We start from the raw sequence: 16733 nt of genomic DNA on the forward strand, positions 1-16733 counted from the left end.
GAAGGCAAATATATTGTAAGTAGCTTGTTATCTCCAAAGCACTAAATTGAAGAATACATGGGATTATATTGACAGAAATTACATTTTCTATAATAAGAGTTTAATATATCTGAAGCCCCTCTCTTTGGTCTCTAGTCACTCTGTCTCTGTGAAAAGCTGGTTAATGCAGGTGCAATAAACCATCAAAACCAAATTTATTCACTAAAATGGATTACCCTTGTAATCAAAGTCTCAGCAATATTAATCTCTGACACTTTTGGAATAGTAAGAGAAAAAAATTGTCTAGATCTCTTTCACATCATACTTGGAGCTTGCCTTGGCCATTTCCTGAATATTACTTCAAAGACGATAAGATTTCCATATCGTAAACACTAATCTAAAATTATTGGGACAATTAATTAGATTCAGTTAATTTTACACAGCATTAGATTTCAATATAATTTAAATGCTGTTTCAGTGTGAAGCACGCATTTCATATCATGAACAAATGCAACACACTAAATTGTTTTTTTAAACCCCCCCCCCCCATTAAGAGCTATACTATTAGAAACAATAAAAACTTAATATATTTTAAGAAAATTTATTTTCCCTCCTAAACCAAGATTTGGGCATTTATATTTCTGCTTGTTCTTTTTATTAATTAGCTTATTAGTAATTATGTTAACCAGATTTCTCCCTCATGGCTTGAGAGACATTAAAAGGATTTAGACTGCTTCTATATTCAACTGCAGCAATTCTGAATAATATTGCATGAAACGGTACACTAAAATGAGTATGAAATAACTATAATAATGGTCAATCCATTTGTAATTTCCTAGCTGTTGAGAAATTGATTTCATGAAAGGTGGTCTAAAACAAATCCATTCTAGCCAATCACCATACAAACACTTACAAAAAGAAACTATTTCCACTGCTGTGTAAAAGCCAATTGGGATAACACAAGGAGAACAAAATCACTGGCTCCATGAGCTGAAAGCATTCTCTAGGGGCTAATGTTGGATTTGCCATCCTAAACTAGGAAAGAAAGGAAGTTACTAAAAGGTGGATCATCATAATGCAAACCATTAACTGCAAGTTGCCAGAGGCTGTAATTCTGATACTAGGTAAATACTGAAGTATAATTACTTACCAATTGTTCACTTGAAGTATTGTCAGCCCTGTGTCTTGTGCCAACTGCTTTTTCTGTTCTTCTGAAGGGTAAGGGTGCTGTAGGACAAGTAAATATGCATAAGTATCTCTACCTATGTATCTATAGTGTGGGTGTTTATTAAACAGTTTTATTAGCCATTTTCTTGAATCATAAAAATGTAGTATCTATAATTAAAGATGAAAATGCTGAGGTGTGTCAGTCTCATAATTATTAATGGACTACTACATCATATAATTAATGGCAGTAAAAGACAAGTCAATTATAATGATTAGCGAAGTGTAGAAAGAACTGCCCGAGATACAAGTACTTTGATGCTAAATTAAGACAGTTGTGCCAGAACTAAATTTTAACTCTTCTTTAAACGACTCATGCCTACTGTCACTTTCTGCATCTGGAATAAATAACTTCTTTCATATTCATGTTTTATACCAATGTTTGGCATATTTCTTTCTTGAATGCATTTTGTTCTAATGATTGTCCAGCTGTCTAACTTTTGATTAAAATCAGTGACTGTATAAGTGCTCAGAATTCAACTGCTGTTAAGATTAAGGAATACAAATAATACATCAGAAATTCCACTTTTGCTGGGATAATTTCAGCACTAAGTTTAGGAAGATTCTTGCTTTTCCATAGCTTCATGTTTGTATGAGTTCATTATATGCTGATATACTGATATAATTTAAAGTGAAATTATACACATTTTAAGACAGAACTCAGAGGCAATATTGTTTTCAGCTAATTATTAGCCAAATTTGAAGTTCATCTTTCAATCAAAAAAATACCACCCAGTGTTGGCATTGCTATAACCATAATTCAAAAAAGTTAAAGATTTTTAGTTCTAAAAAATAATAATCAAAGGATGAATGCTTTTTTCATATTTTCTCCTGAAAAAAATACAAAAATCATAACCACATCAACATTTTAAAATTTGCCTTAATAAATAAATATTGTGGCAAGTACATTTTAAGATGAAATGCTGTGCAGCTACAGGCCATTTACATGAAAAGTAGCTTATATACATTGTTTTAGAGAAATAGTAAAAGAAAATAAACATTGGAGACTTCTTACTATGCCTTACAGTTCTATGATAAATGAGTCTCCAATGTAAGTGTTGCCAGTTTCTTAGGTTCAGAGCACTGATCATTTGTCTTTGGCTTTGTTAGTATAAGCTTTTGGCAGGCCATAATGCAAAGATTCACATTTTTAAAATAATATCCAACAATACAATCGGTTCTTCCTCCCCAATTATAACTTTACCTGCAAAGATAACATGGGACCGGTGGGATTCATTATGCAAGAAAAATGAAGTAAATTATCCCTCTAGGTTGCTTGTGACTTCCAACATTTTATCTGGAAATGTTGACTATGTGATATTTGAAATACCTTGCACTTGACACTTGCAAGTTATTTGTCAAGCCCTATTGTTAATGCTCACTTTTTCTAGTAGTACTTATCAGTTTAGTTCTAAGACAAGAATGGGAAAATTCCAGTGATCTGGAACTCACTAGTTTGCGGGAACCAAGATTCATAGTATGGAAACTATGTTATGTATATAGACATAGGATTCCATACGTTTTGAGATGAGGCATATTCTGTTTTGTTTTTGAACTGCATTTATCTATTTCAAGGCTTACAAGATGGTGGAAATCGATACAACCTGCACTCAGAAATTATGGTTGTAGGGGCGTTGGATCACTTCATTCCCTAGGAACCTATGTTGTCCACACTTTACAATAGTTTGTAAGATTGGATTAATGGCCCTAGCTTTTGATATTATCAAACTATGCTGTCACTGAAGAATGGTAGCAGGAATTGAATATGTCTAGCTAGTCTAGTGAAAAGAAGGACTAGGGGTGACTAGGGTATTCCAATATTTAAGGGGCTGCCACAAAGAAGAGGGTGGGGGGGAACAACCTATTTTCCAAAGCATTAGAAGGCACGACAAGATAGTTGGAAGCTAACCAAAGAGAGAAGCAACCTCGAACTAGGAAAAATTTTCCTGACAATGAGAACAATAAACCAGTGGAACAGCTTGCCTTCAGAAGTTGTGGGTGCTCCATCATTGAAGGCTTTTAAAAAGAGACCGAGCAGTCAATTGTCTGAAATGGTATAACTCGAGCAAGGGGTTGGACTAGAAAACCTCCAAGGTCCCTCCCAACTCAGTTATTATTCCATTGTGTTCTATTCACTGGACTCATTTTGATCATTTTCTGTAGTATTGTAATTTTTCTTAAATTTGAGATTATATTCTCAAATTGTTTTGGGGAGCTTACACTCAGGTTAATGGGGCTTTATTTACTTAGATGTAACTGCTGCTTAATCTAATATTCAAAATCATTTTCTTTCTCATATTTCTTTACCACCTTGCAACAGATCCAGTTTTATATAACTCAGCAACCTATACCTAATTCCATGCAGGAAGCAAAAATGTACGAGATAGCCTCAAGCTACTGAGACTGAGAATTCTATCTCCATGAACCAATTTTCAATTGTTCTGGACCCTTTTGAAATAGGTGCAAGAACAGATAAAATTAGCCATCTGAATAATATAACTACTCTAAACAAAATGCATGCACATACAGCCGCATGCCTAAGTATACTAAGATATTAGAACAAAATTATTTCAAATTGTGGTATGTTTTCAGTCATCTGATCCTTCTTTCATGCTTCTCTTTCCTCCCCTCCCCCACTGTCTGGTTATTGGCTTAACATCAATGTTCAGTTTCATGAAAAAAACTGTAATTGCGATAATCACATGAAAGCCATTATTTCATGGAGATAATCTCTCCCAGAGGAAAAAAATCATGAGGCTGGTTCTTTAAAAAAAAATCCAAAATGTTTCATATGCTTGAAACATTAATTTTTATAATACCATTATTGTAGGAAGTAAGAATTATTCCTTCTACACTGCAAGAACAGCACTAAATAGACCAAGAATGAACATGCCACAGGCTAGGCCATGTTAAAAACATTCAAAGCATTGCTGATTTCTCATCCTTGAGGCAAGGAAAGCACATGCTACAGGCTACAAGGCTGCAGCATAAGAATGGGTGATATTCCAGATAACTACTATTTTAACATTAAAACAGTGGAAATTCATTATGCAGAGTGGCAGATTTTAATCTATCAGTCATTCCTACTTTACATAATCATCTGGTTGTTGTTGTTATTGTTCCAAAGAAGGGAATCCTATTTAAAATCAGTCAATTAGTAACATCCCACTGGTTTTAACTAAGAAGCATACTTATCACCGAGATCACTTTAAGATATCAAAGGAGATTTGGCCACTGTTCAATAAACAGTGACTTGAAATCTTTACTTTTGATGTGTACATTAGCCTCATACCATTATCTCTTAAAAGCTTAATTATTTGCACACAATTGATCAAGATGGAACTTGAGAAAGGATTCACTCAAGTCTCTGGGAGAGCTGCAACACATTAGAAGAGAAAACAAAATCACATTTAGATTTTAAAATAAGAATTAGTGATTAGGACCATATATAAAGCAGAGCAGTAGCCAGAGCTATTCTTTCTGGAATGTTTTTCATTTGATCTGCATTAACACTTTCAAAATGGAGGAAAGCTATAAAACACTGATTATATATGGTCAGATTTATGCTCCCTTCCCAGGATCAATCCAATGCATATTGAAAGGACCGTCTCTCTCTCTCCCTCCCTCCCTCCCTCTCTCTGTATATAGAAACCTTTCAAATTCCAGGTGAGCAAATTCAGTTCAAGCTTCACAACAGAATTCTGATAGCAGTGACTTTTATGAATTTATTATTTATTCAACAGTAAATCAAAAATGCTTTTCCTAACATTCATTAAGATTAAATCAGAAGTTATTTCATACTATTTCAAAAATCATCACCATCATTTTAGAGGTTGTCTACCCATTGCAGGATGAAGGCGTCTTCCACATGTTTCCAGCCAATGTGGTCCTGAGCTTTCTTTTGCCAATCAGTGTCCTTGCTCCCTCTTTCTTGCTTTAGGCCTCTTTTATGGGCCACTTTTTAATCAAGTGAAATAAATTCTATGACTGCCTTAGTTATACAATACATTTCAGAATATAGTGTACATTGACACATTTAAGGAAACAAGAAAGGCTAATTCCAAGTGGCTTGCAGGGGAGTTTTGGCAAAATTGAAGGCATCTCTGGGAAAACAGAGCAAATAACCACAACTAAATTCAAAAGCCTCATTTTCTTATCACTTCTTAAAGCTATTAGGCCCCTTCAGAATGACAATTTTTAAATGTCGTCAGGGTGAGCTTATCTTCAACTCTGACCAACAGAAAAATAATTACAAGCTTGCAAACTTAAATAATTATAAATAAACAGCAAAAAGGTAAATAACATTTTGATCTAAGAAAGATACAAGTGAATTCAAAGTCCAGATGAATTTGGAATATTGACTTTTACTATGTTTGTGAAAATAACAATAAAACGGAATAGCTTCTCATGGGAAGCAAACTTATTCTGGCTAACTTTGCTGAGACTTTTTACTTCATGCAAGGAAAGCAGCGGAAGCAGCAGAAGTCTTTCTTTCTCTCCCCCAAACCCCACCAGAAATGAGTCTTTGTGGGGATGACATTTCTCTGTGGACCACCAAAATTTTCTCACGGAACACCAGTGGTCCTCAGCCCACTGGTTGGTGACCACTGGTTTAAAGCATCGAAGCAGAAGGAAAAAAAATGGGAAAACATTCTTCGTGTTAGTTAATATTGGGACCTAGTAAATGACCCAAAACATTATAACATCAGAAACATTAAAGGAGGTATTTGAAGAATGGAGCAGAAGTAGTAACCGCATTATCATCAATGTTGGTAATGATATCTGCTATTATGAATAGACTATATCCAAAAGATATTAATGAAGAAGTGACAGATGTAAACCAAATTTTATCTGAAAAGACAGAGAAAGTACCCAAGATAGTCCTACAAATGACAGGCCAAGATAATGATTGGAAAAACAATACTTGATATACAAAAGAAAACGTGGCTTCAGTTTTCTATAAGTTTAATTTGTTCAAAACTCTTAATAGAAATTGTATTTAAAAAAGAGCATGACTGATTCCCTTCTCAGAGTAATAACAACAGAAACTCTTGCAGCATCTTAAATTCATTGTTTTAAAAGCTTCTGTGCATCATAGCCCTCTCAGAATAGTGTAAACAAAGAATTGAAATGGTACTTTGCCACCCAATTCCAGAAGGTTTTCTGCTTGAGTCTCACATGGTTTTAACTATTATACACTTTCCTTAAAAGGATCACATTTGTAATTTAGAGGTGCTCATTGATCCATCTTCGTTGTAGAAGCACAAGTGACCTCTGTAGCCTAGAAGCCTTTTACAAGGTTAGATATCTGAACAGAGATAATCTTGTTTCAGATATCCTTGCCCTGGTGACCCTCTTTGGTGTACTGTAATGTATTGTATCTACTATTGGCCTGTTGATGAGGTTGTAGAAATTGAAGTCTAAGGGATGGGAGTGGGGAAATCCAGATACCTAAGAGTGGTAATCTAACACAGAATAAGCAGGGATGTTCTTTTCCCCCATGTTCAACTGGAGGACCTGGCTATGGCCAGAGTGAAATATCATCAATACTAGTTTGCCATGTACAGTCCTTCACAAAAATTTCCACAATTCAAGCCCACAAAACCTTAATGTTAATAACGTTCCTAAATTTATATAATCCATTGCAAAATCATATCCACAGGGCTAGAAAGACCTTTTGCAATTGCATGTGTAATTCTAAAGTATACATTCTAACATTCTAAATTACCTTCCTTAAAATTCTAACTCCATTATTCTATTACAACAGAGACTTGATTTCTTGGCCAAGATATAAAGTAAAACGAGAAAAAATAGAAGCAAGTGTCGTGAATTAGCAGTGCAAGTTGTATTTTAAAAAGATATAAAATGACAATGAAAAACACAAGCTGTTTATTGAAAATGCTGCCAGCATTCATTGAATTTGTGTTAGCTTTTAATAAAAAAAGGTTTTGCCTTGTTTGAAATAAACTGATGTACCCAAAAAAGTTGGCTTGAGATAAATTTGAATATATAATGAAGAAGTTGTATCCTTTATGGTCATTTGATCTCAATCTCTGTTGGATCCCAAATAACATGTGAGGGGAGAATTATATTGAATTTTGTGCAACTTTTTGTCTTGCTTTAATATTGCTGCATCAGTTGTAATGCACAGATTAACTGACTAGCTGTTCATTTAAATAATTCATATATTAAGGATATACTGTGATGGGTGTGTGAACATTATTTCATAAATGAATGGAACTTTCAACAGTGCTGAATCTTTTACTTTTTTCTTTTTGCTATCGAGCTAAGCTAGTAATACTATTTTGTCATGTTTTGCTTCTGGAATATTTAATTCATGAAAATTATCTTCATTATAATACATCATGAAGACTTTTTTTGTTTTAAATCATAATGCTTTCTTATTCTTTTTTCAGCTTCATGAATTACTTTTACTGTTTGAATGAACCTTTTTTGTGTCCTGACTGCATATTATCAAAGAGACATTTTGTGCCTCTCATTTGCATTAAAAAAGCAGGGCACAGTATAGTCTAAGAACATAGCTTGAATTTATACTAGTCTAGTCCTTGCCTCCTAATACAAAGGCAAATCAAAAAGGACAACTACGGTGTCTCCTAACATTGTTTCAAACACTATAAATGAAATAATAAGAGTTCAGCCTGCTTTCTTATTTCTCACTTAGTAGTATTTGGATGGAAAATTAAAAGAGAAAAGAGAACCAAGCAACAGCTTGCTTTTCTTTTTTTCCCATTTACAGAAAAATATGCAGAAAATATTTTGCATTCTGTTATAATTGATGAAAAAAATAAAAGTTTAATTTTGCTCCCCCCCCAAAAAACTAAAAACAGAAAACCTTTAAATAAAAGCAATGATGAAATGTCCTTTTACAGATATGGAAAATATATGATAAATAATTTAATACTTTGTGGAAGCAAACCTAAAGTGACTTATCCTTTCCTTTTTTCTCTTATACAAAAATATCTGTGAATATGTCTCTGTGTGGATATGCATATGTTTGTGTGTTTGTGTGTGTGTATCTGCACTCTCTCTATACAGTATGTATATGTGTGTCTGTGTGCATGTATGTGTCTTTGTATATGTCTGTTCTCATGTATACAATCTGTTTACATTGAAATAAATCAGGCATATAAATTGTAACTTGGGCAAAATGACACATACATATGTTAAGATGAAATTTTTTTAACTCTAGTTCAGCGCTTAAGGAGTTCATAGATATATCTGGGTTGTGTTTTTTTTGGCAACAATGTGGAGGTAATTTGATACTGCTTTCTTCCAGCACATTTTTCTGTCATTCCTTCTAAGCCAGAGATTTCAATTCACATACTAATATGGCCCAACCCTGCTCAGGTTTTTCTGAATCAGTCAAGGTTGCCACTAATTGGATGATAAAATAATGAACTTCCTCAATGCTGTCAATATCTTACTGATTATAGTTATATTCTGCATCTCAGTGGAAAAGAAATAAAAGGTGCTCTAATAATTAAAGCCTCCTACTATTAAAGAATCATCAGCCTGCACATAGTAAATAAGAAAAGCCTATTGCTTACACACAAAAGAGGTTAAATATAATCAGCACCTACACAGCAATCAAATCAGGTTGATAGTAAGGAAGGGCTCAATGCAACAGTGAACGGAAACAGTGTCCAGGAAATACCAGATGTTTATAAAAAGCATATTAAAATCATTGAATGCTAGGGCAAGGCAAGCATCTTTAATGATAGCTTTCCATGAATCCCATGCTATAAATCAAAGTTCTCTGCTCCACAAGCAGTGAATTGCTCTTTTCTATGCACACATGTGCACACATATACAAACTTTTTGGACTCCAGGTCTTATGTGACAAAGGAAGTGCTCATCTGTTGGGAACTCACTGTATCCATACACAAAGAAATGCACATTTCTACCAATTACTGTGCTCTTTACGCTTTTGTATAACTTATTCCAAATATGCTTCAACAGATGGCAGCACCTTGCTGGCCTCTTCTCCAAGATGGGCCTGGGAAAAATCTCTTTGGGGAACGCCAAAGGAATTTCAGAGCTATAGTTAGAAGGAAGACTGAAGAAAACATTCATCAGCAAACCACTTCACTTGTTTTATCAACAGAAGGATATCAAGTTTCCACAAAGACATCAAGAATCAAGCACAAGTCGAAGGAGACTTTACCTTCTTCTTTAGCATGACCTTGACCGCTGGATGTGTGGGGTGTCTCTTTTGTTTAACATTTACATGAAGTCACTTATCAGTTCTGAGTTTAGTATCATCAGTATGTGGATGACACCAGAGGTGGTATTCAGCAGGTTCTGACCAGTTCTGGAGAACCGGTAGCAGAAACTTTGAGTAGTTTGGAGAACCAGCAAATACCACCTCTGACTGGAGATCCTTCCCATGCCACGCTCACCAAGCCACACCCACAGAACCGATAGTAAAATAATTTGAATCCCACCACTGGATGACACTGGATGATATTCTCCAAAGCACCTGAAGGCAGAACAAGAAGCATTGAATGAAAACTAATCAAGCCTAAATTCTCAATGAGATGTTCATTGAATGAAAACTAATCAAGGAGAGAACCAACCTAGAAATAAGGAGACATTTCTTGACAGAGATAACAATTAATCAGTGAAACTGTTTGCCTCCAGAAGTTGTGGGTGCTTCACCACTGGAGATTTTTAAAGAAATTAGACAACGATTTATCTGAAATAGATAGGGTCCCATGCTTGAGTATGGGGTTAAACTAGACAACCTCCAAGGTCTCTCCCAATTTTATCTCACAATATTAATAATATTCAGTTCAGGGACATTTTCATCATTGGTCTTGGTTAGTGTTGCATTTTCCATTTGAGATTGGTACATGATTTGGGGGGGTCCTCATAGTTACTGCTCAACAAGCAGATGGTAACTATGGGCAAAAGGATACATGTTACTGAAATGGAACAATATTAGGAATAAGGAAGGAGTAGATCAGATACTTGTTCCTCCTCCACTCGTTTTTCTCCATTTTTTAAAAAAGCTTTAGTCCAAAACTTAATGAAGCTGGTATTAATTAATTCAAGAGTGAGTTACAATTTTTTTTTAGAATTTAGTCCTGATGTAAAATGTTAACTGACTAGGAAAACCAAAGGTGCTTATTTGGTCCCATTCCATGATTACCAGGAGAATGCTTAAGAGACTAAGGATGTGGTGATCCATGATAAATATTTTACCTCCCAACAATGTTTAGCAGATGCCTATAACTCGTATTAGCTACTGTACCACAGACAGATTAGAGACTCTGTCTCTGTATGCCTCCCAAGGTGAGGTCTTGGAGAGGTTAGCTTGGCATCTGGCAATAGCAAGACTTTATTACAATGGTAGTTTGCTATTCATGCTACTGCTGATGAACAAGAGCAGTTTTGATAACATTAAGGTCATTCCACTGTACTTACAATTGCACAGGGGAAAGATGGTACAAAAACCATAAATCCAAAAAGCAACAAGCTGTTTTCAAAAAATGAGAATATATTCTTACATTATTTAAATGAAGTAAAAAGCTTATTAAAAGTGCTTTAACATATCACTATTCCAACATATTCAGCACATAAATTAGAGATGGCTGTATCATTTGAGTATCATAAACTTATTCTTATTTCTATTATATTGTAAGCGTTTGACAAAATAAATAAAAACAAATAAAATAAATAAATAAATAATTGTGTCATTTCTAGATTTCTTAAGCTGAGACTGCCATAATTTAAGTGGGTATCTATTATAGGCTCTTGTCATTCATGCAAGCTACTTTTGTAGATCTCCTGAATATACTAAAAGCTTTGAATCAGGAGAGCTCCCCCCTCCACAATTTATGCACACATTTATTTTACAAATTATGATTAATTCTATTGATGATTCTATAATATTCTATATTGCTTGATGAAGAAGGGAATGAAAAAGTTATATTGAAGGAGAAAAGCAAAAGATTACATCACAAAAAGAAAACCACTTCTTTTTAAATATGCAGAAACAGCATACATTGGAAATGCTTAAAGACTGCATTTCTTTTTATGATTATGCTGTAATAAATTGGATTGCTATGAGGGGATTTATAATGCAATTGCTTTAATCCAAACTATTTCACCCACTTATAAAAATTGGTATAATATATACAAAGAACTGTAATGAAATGATATTTGAAAGCAACACAGAGCTCTATCAGTGGCAAAAATTACGATTGTATCAATCCTGTATGCATTGAAACTTGCTTGGATACTACAATCCGTTTACTGAGAGTCACCTGGTAATGTTTCTAAAGCATTTAACTATGTAAATGTAGTTGAAGAAATTATGTTTTGTTAGCTTTTATTTCTAAAAAGTCAGGAGTATTGTATATAATACAGCTGAGTGATGGGTTTCTCTCTCTTTTTCTACAGTTGAGGTATGATAATACATTTATATCTTCCCTTTTCCCATCATGAGCCTAAAGCAGGTCTACTGGAGATTCTCAGATGGTTTCAAATCCAAGTAACTAACTAGAATCAGACTAGTATAGTTTCAGCAAAATGTTGGTTCATGTGCCCTTGGACCAGACATAAGAGCTCAAGTACTGACAAATTAATAGGCTGCATATAAAAGATATCAGCTCGGCTCATTAATTAAAAATGCACAGATGATAAATTATCTTAAATGTAGCATAGTAAAGAGATGAAATATTACATGCAAGCAACACTGAGACAATTACTTAGTAAAAGCATTTCCAGTCAATTATAACAGCCACATGAATTTAAACCAAAATTTTAATTAATTAAAGTTTCCACCAAAAAGCTACCTGGAGACCCTTTAGGATATTAATGAAAATAACTATGTAATCAGGGGGAAAAAATCATTTCTTTCCCTAATGGCTATAAAACGTTTGATGAAAGGATATGTTGTTTGTAGACAATACAAACTAGATCCCTTCAAGTAAATATTTCAGGACTAGAAGTTGAGGTTTTAATTAATAGTTTCATGTTTTAATCTAAGCAGTTTTAACAAGCTTAAAGATGCATCCCATGTATGATTAGAATTGTTCCTTTAACCAATTCATTTTAGATTTTTTATCACACCTTTTTTAAGTTATTGAATTATTTGAATTATTTTTTGAGTGATACATTAGTTAGTTTAAACAAACATATTGAATATTCCTTCCTCTTCCTGCTTTCCTCACAACAACAACCCTATGAAGTAGGTTGGGCTGAGAAGAGTGGATGGCCCAATGTGACCAAGCCAGGTTTTTTGTGCTTAAGGTGGGATTAGAACTCACACTCTCCTGGTTTCTAGGCCACTATATCACCCCCCTGCTTTCTTATTGTGCTGTTTGTCAGTGTTTCAAGACCTCCCTTTGTATACATCGGATAACAAATGTTTTGCCATATAGGCAATCCTCAACTTAAAAGAATATGGTTGTTGTAAATCATTACAGTCACAAGTCGAAGCATTATGTTACGGGACCTGATTATTTGACATTTTTTTTGACATTTGTTGATACTACAGTGATTAAGTGAATCAGATTTCCCCAATGGGCATTTTTGAAAGAAACCAGAAGTAAATGCTGGAAACCAACAAACAAACAAAAAAGTCACAATTCAGTCACATGGCTGTGGGATGCTACAAATGGCTATAAAGGCAAGGATCCAAAATGCAATAATGTGGCTGCAAGGGAAAGGGTGCGGCTGTCATAACTTTGAAAATGAGCAATAAGTAGGTTTGGCAGGTATGTGTGTGTGTGTCTGTTGTAAATTCAAAAGGTCATTAAACAATTGGACGTAAGTCAAGGACTACCTATACTTGTGAACCACAAAATTATAGTAAATAAGCATAATAATCAAGTATTCCAATTGAGCGATCTTTCTTATATGTGGGTTTAACATGTATAAAATGCAAGAACATCCTTTAAAAAAAGATGACATAAATTGAATATAGGCTTCTCCACTTCCTGTTGTAAGCTTCTGAATTTAATATCTATACTCAATCTGTGAAATTGGGATCCAGCAGTCACTCCATTGATTGCTAGATCATCTGTGATATTTGTCTGTACAATCTGCAGGAATGAGAGGCAATCTACTCCTGAAGGCTGCTGGATATGGATGAATTTCTAAGACCTGATCAGGATTTAATTTTTCTGTTCTACAAAGTTCTTGAACAAAACAATGTAAAACCTTGCACTTTCAGTTTTGGAAATGTTGTGAATAAGGTCACTTGAATGCATATCAGTGTTTCAACATATTTATAGGCAGAGATACTGTGGATGAAGATAACTATGGTGTTGAGCTATTTTAGCGACAAGTTATATCTTTCAGGAAATGGATAAACTGTTTGGAAAACTTACTACTTGCTCTTTCTTATGAGAATCTGTCAGGGTTGAAATGTACATATGGACCTCAGCTGTATCTTACTGCAGCTTTGAGTAAAAAAAACTGACAAAAACTTCTGTTGAAATTTAGATCCAATTGTTTCAGAGGACTGTTGTTAAATATCAAATGTATCACACTTGAAATTTATGGTTGTCCTTTCAACTCCTGGCAATATCAGATCTGATAATAAAATCTATTCCAACAATTTCAAACCTGGTTATGGGTTGAAAAGACATTTGGTTGCCACAATAAAGAGTGCACTCAATAAAGAGTGCAAACTATATCTACATAAAATTAAGTGGGGGAAATTATTCACAGATTTGGGATTAAATGTCATCTGTAAATAGATGACGCTTAGGCCCAAGCATCTTCTTGTACTATATGGTCATGAAATTCTTGAATCTACCTACAAACATTTTTTTACAATAACTGAGGATAGGAAAATGGATTTACCAGATTCATATTTTTTACTTTTACTTCTTCTAAAAGATCAAGTACAGGTCTTGGGAATAATAAAAAACCAAGAAACTCTTGGGCTCAGGAGTACTTTTTACTAGATTAGGCCAATATGCCAGTTACAATCCTATGCAGAAAGAATACAACTCAATGCAGTTTTCCAGGTTAGTTTGCTGCGATATAAAAAATGTCCTGTGTCAGCATGCAAAGAGTTAACATTTTTTAAACTATTTAAAGAAGCAGTAGCAGCAACCAGGCATCTGATTAAAATTAGGGCAAGATTTGAAGTATTCTGTGTATTAGTTTTAAAATTCTATGCTGGAATTGTCAGACTCCTCAAAGGATGCACTTGGGCTATCCATAGTATTCCATTTTTCCCTGATAAAGAATCATAGGTTAATATCATCCATAAAAAATAAGTACACTCATATATTAAAAAAAAGGTAAAATCTAGAAAACAGGAATAAATCTTCCATCCCAAAGAGAGCAATCATCCTGTTTCTAGTGCATCTAAAGAATCTTGCTGGGAGCAGGAGCACATTCTCTGGCATTTATTTTCCCACTTAAATTACAGTGATGGTGTAGCCTCATCTCATTAGAGATCATTGTCCCCAGTAGACAGTTGTGTTTATGGGGGATTCTTGCTGTTCCACACCTGCTGCTCAGGTTGCTATGTGATAAAGACTGCCTACAAACAGCAGTCTTGAGCTTGCTGGACTGCAACTGATGAGCCCAGGCTAATTCAGGGGTGATTATGTAGTTTACTGGACCACTAAACCTCTTTAAGCTTGTAATTACTGCCTATTTGAGTAAAGAACATTCAAAAGCAATTCACTGCATCATGCCTGCCACAGCTGGAAGCAGGCTGCCAGCAGTCTGCAGGGACATTAAAATCTACAGGGACAAAGATTCAAGCACAGCTAGTAGGCACTAAGAGCAGCCAAATGTATGCACATTCCTCCTCACCTTTTCTGACCAGCCATGCCATTAAAAGTGCAGTAAAAACTATAGATAAGCAATAAAGATGAAAAATAATGTTGGATAATGGAAATACTATACTGTAATGATTTGCCTCCCCCCACTTTTTTTTTTTTTTTAAGAATATGCTGGAATAAAATGTAATATTGTTTTCCGGCCAAAGTGCTTTTTATTTTTTTGAAACATCCCTGGACTCAAGGGTCAGAAGTATCTTACATTCAAGAGCATTGTTCACAAAGAGGGCATCCTGTTTTTATTGCAAGGTGAATGCAGTATAGACTTCTACTTCATGATTTATCCAGACAAATAATATCAAATGGACATTATGCTTGTGGAATTCATTTTCATATCATCGGCTACACAAAGGCTCCTGATGTTTATTCACAGTGTATTCAGCAATTCACATTGAAGGCTGCTTTTCATATGAGATTTAGTAATCAACTTTGCCTGATTGGTGGTGCCTACAATAAATATATAAGTGTGAAGGGCATCGTAACCACATAGGAGCACACATCTGGGATTTCTGACTGCTCACATTGTGTGTTTAGGGATATTATTCACTTTTAATAGCTGTCAAATATTCACTGCAGAAAATATTTGTCCTAACTGTAATAAATGTTATTGCTGCAAAATGAAGAAAAGAGAAAAGAGTCCTAGCCCTTTTAAAGAATGGGGAAAATCAAAGGGAACATTAATAAAAACTATGTTATACATGACCATTTGGAGCACATGCCAGTATTATTGGAAGCAATGGAAGACAGGGAGGCAAGTGGAAATATTGGAGAATTTTGTAGAAAGGCATGGCTGAACAAACATAAGCACTCAACTCGTTCACATTTTCTTACAGATTCCACCGATCGATTCTGATCATTCTGGTCTACTTTGATTTAAAAATTATATTGCCTTGAATAACACCTATTTAATTTTGAGACAACTATTGTGAGAAGTTCAAAGGCTATTTTGCTACAAAACACATAAACACATCCACACCTGTCAGTAGTTTTCTGCATAGTATGCAGAAAAACCAAGACTAGGCTAAGGCAATTTCACCTAACAATATTTAAGAGAGTTATCCTGTCAAGTGGTGTCATTTTGAGTACGATGTATGTATCCAGAGGAAGAGAAGGTAATGGATAGGCAATTTATATATAAAAAAAGTTGTTACCAAAGGATTCAACCACTAAACAAGGGGCTGAGCATAGGCTGTGGGTTAATAAGATAGAATCACAGTGTACAGTACAATTTCCAAGCGTTGCTTCAAACCAGTTTTATTTTAGGTGGGCAAAATAACCATGGACACCTGAAAATAAGCTTTTCTGCAGGACTTTTGAGAGATCAGGCAAGGGAGAAGGAATCAACACACTTTTATAAACTGTGAAAAGGTACAGGAAAGTAACAGGCTGTACCCAATTTTATATTAGTAAAAGAGTGTTCTTGCAATGGAGTTTTCCAATCTTTCCTCTGAATTTCCTTCCTATTTCTGTTCCTCCAACAGAAATCCTCTCCTAAGAGTTCAAGGTAACTATTGGAATCCTGCAAAACTCCTTGCATGAATTCAAGCTCCTTCCTACAGTACTTCTCCAAGGCACTTTGAATTGTGTTTTTTGAATTACTTTGAACTTGATGGATACTGCACAATCACAACTGAAGGTATTAGAGAATAACGCAATGAAAGTAAAATAGACAGTTACAAAATGTTATATAGTCCTTTT

The 16733-nt window shown here is 34.6% G+C and overlaps 1 protein-coding gene across 14 annotated transcripts in view; it reads right to left on the bottom strand.

Moving 5' to 3' along the window:
* The window catches only part of MEIS1 (Meis homeobox 1), a 166090-nt gene that overhangs the window by 31062 nt on the left and 118295 nt on the right, over nt 1–16733 (bottom strand). For all 14 annotated transcript variants that reach the window (XM_087948923.1, XM_087948987.1, XM_026668459.2 and 11 more), the window contains one exon: nt 1130–1206. In XM_087948923.1, coding sequence (XP_087805049.1) covers nt 1130–1206 — 77 coding nt within the window. The remainder of the gene's footprint in view (nt 1–1129; nt 1207–16733) is intronic.

This window comes from Notechis scutatus, chromosome 1, assembly GCF_049901735.1.
Source record: "Notechis scutatus isolate UNSWTSFEM ecotype Mainland chromosome 1, rNotScu1.2, whole genome shotgun sequence".
Lineage (NCBI taxonomy): Eukaryota > Metazoa > Chordata > Lepidosauria > Squamata > Elapidae > Notechis > Notechis scutatus.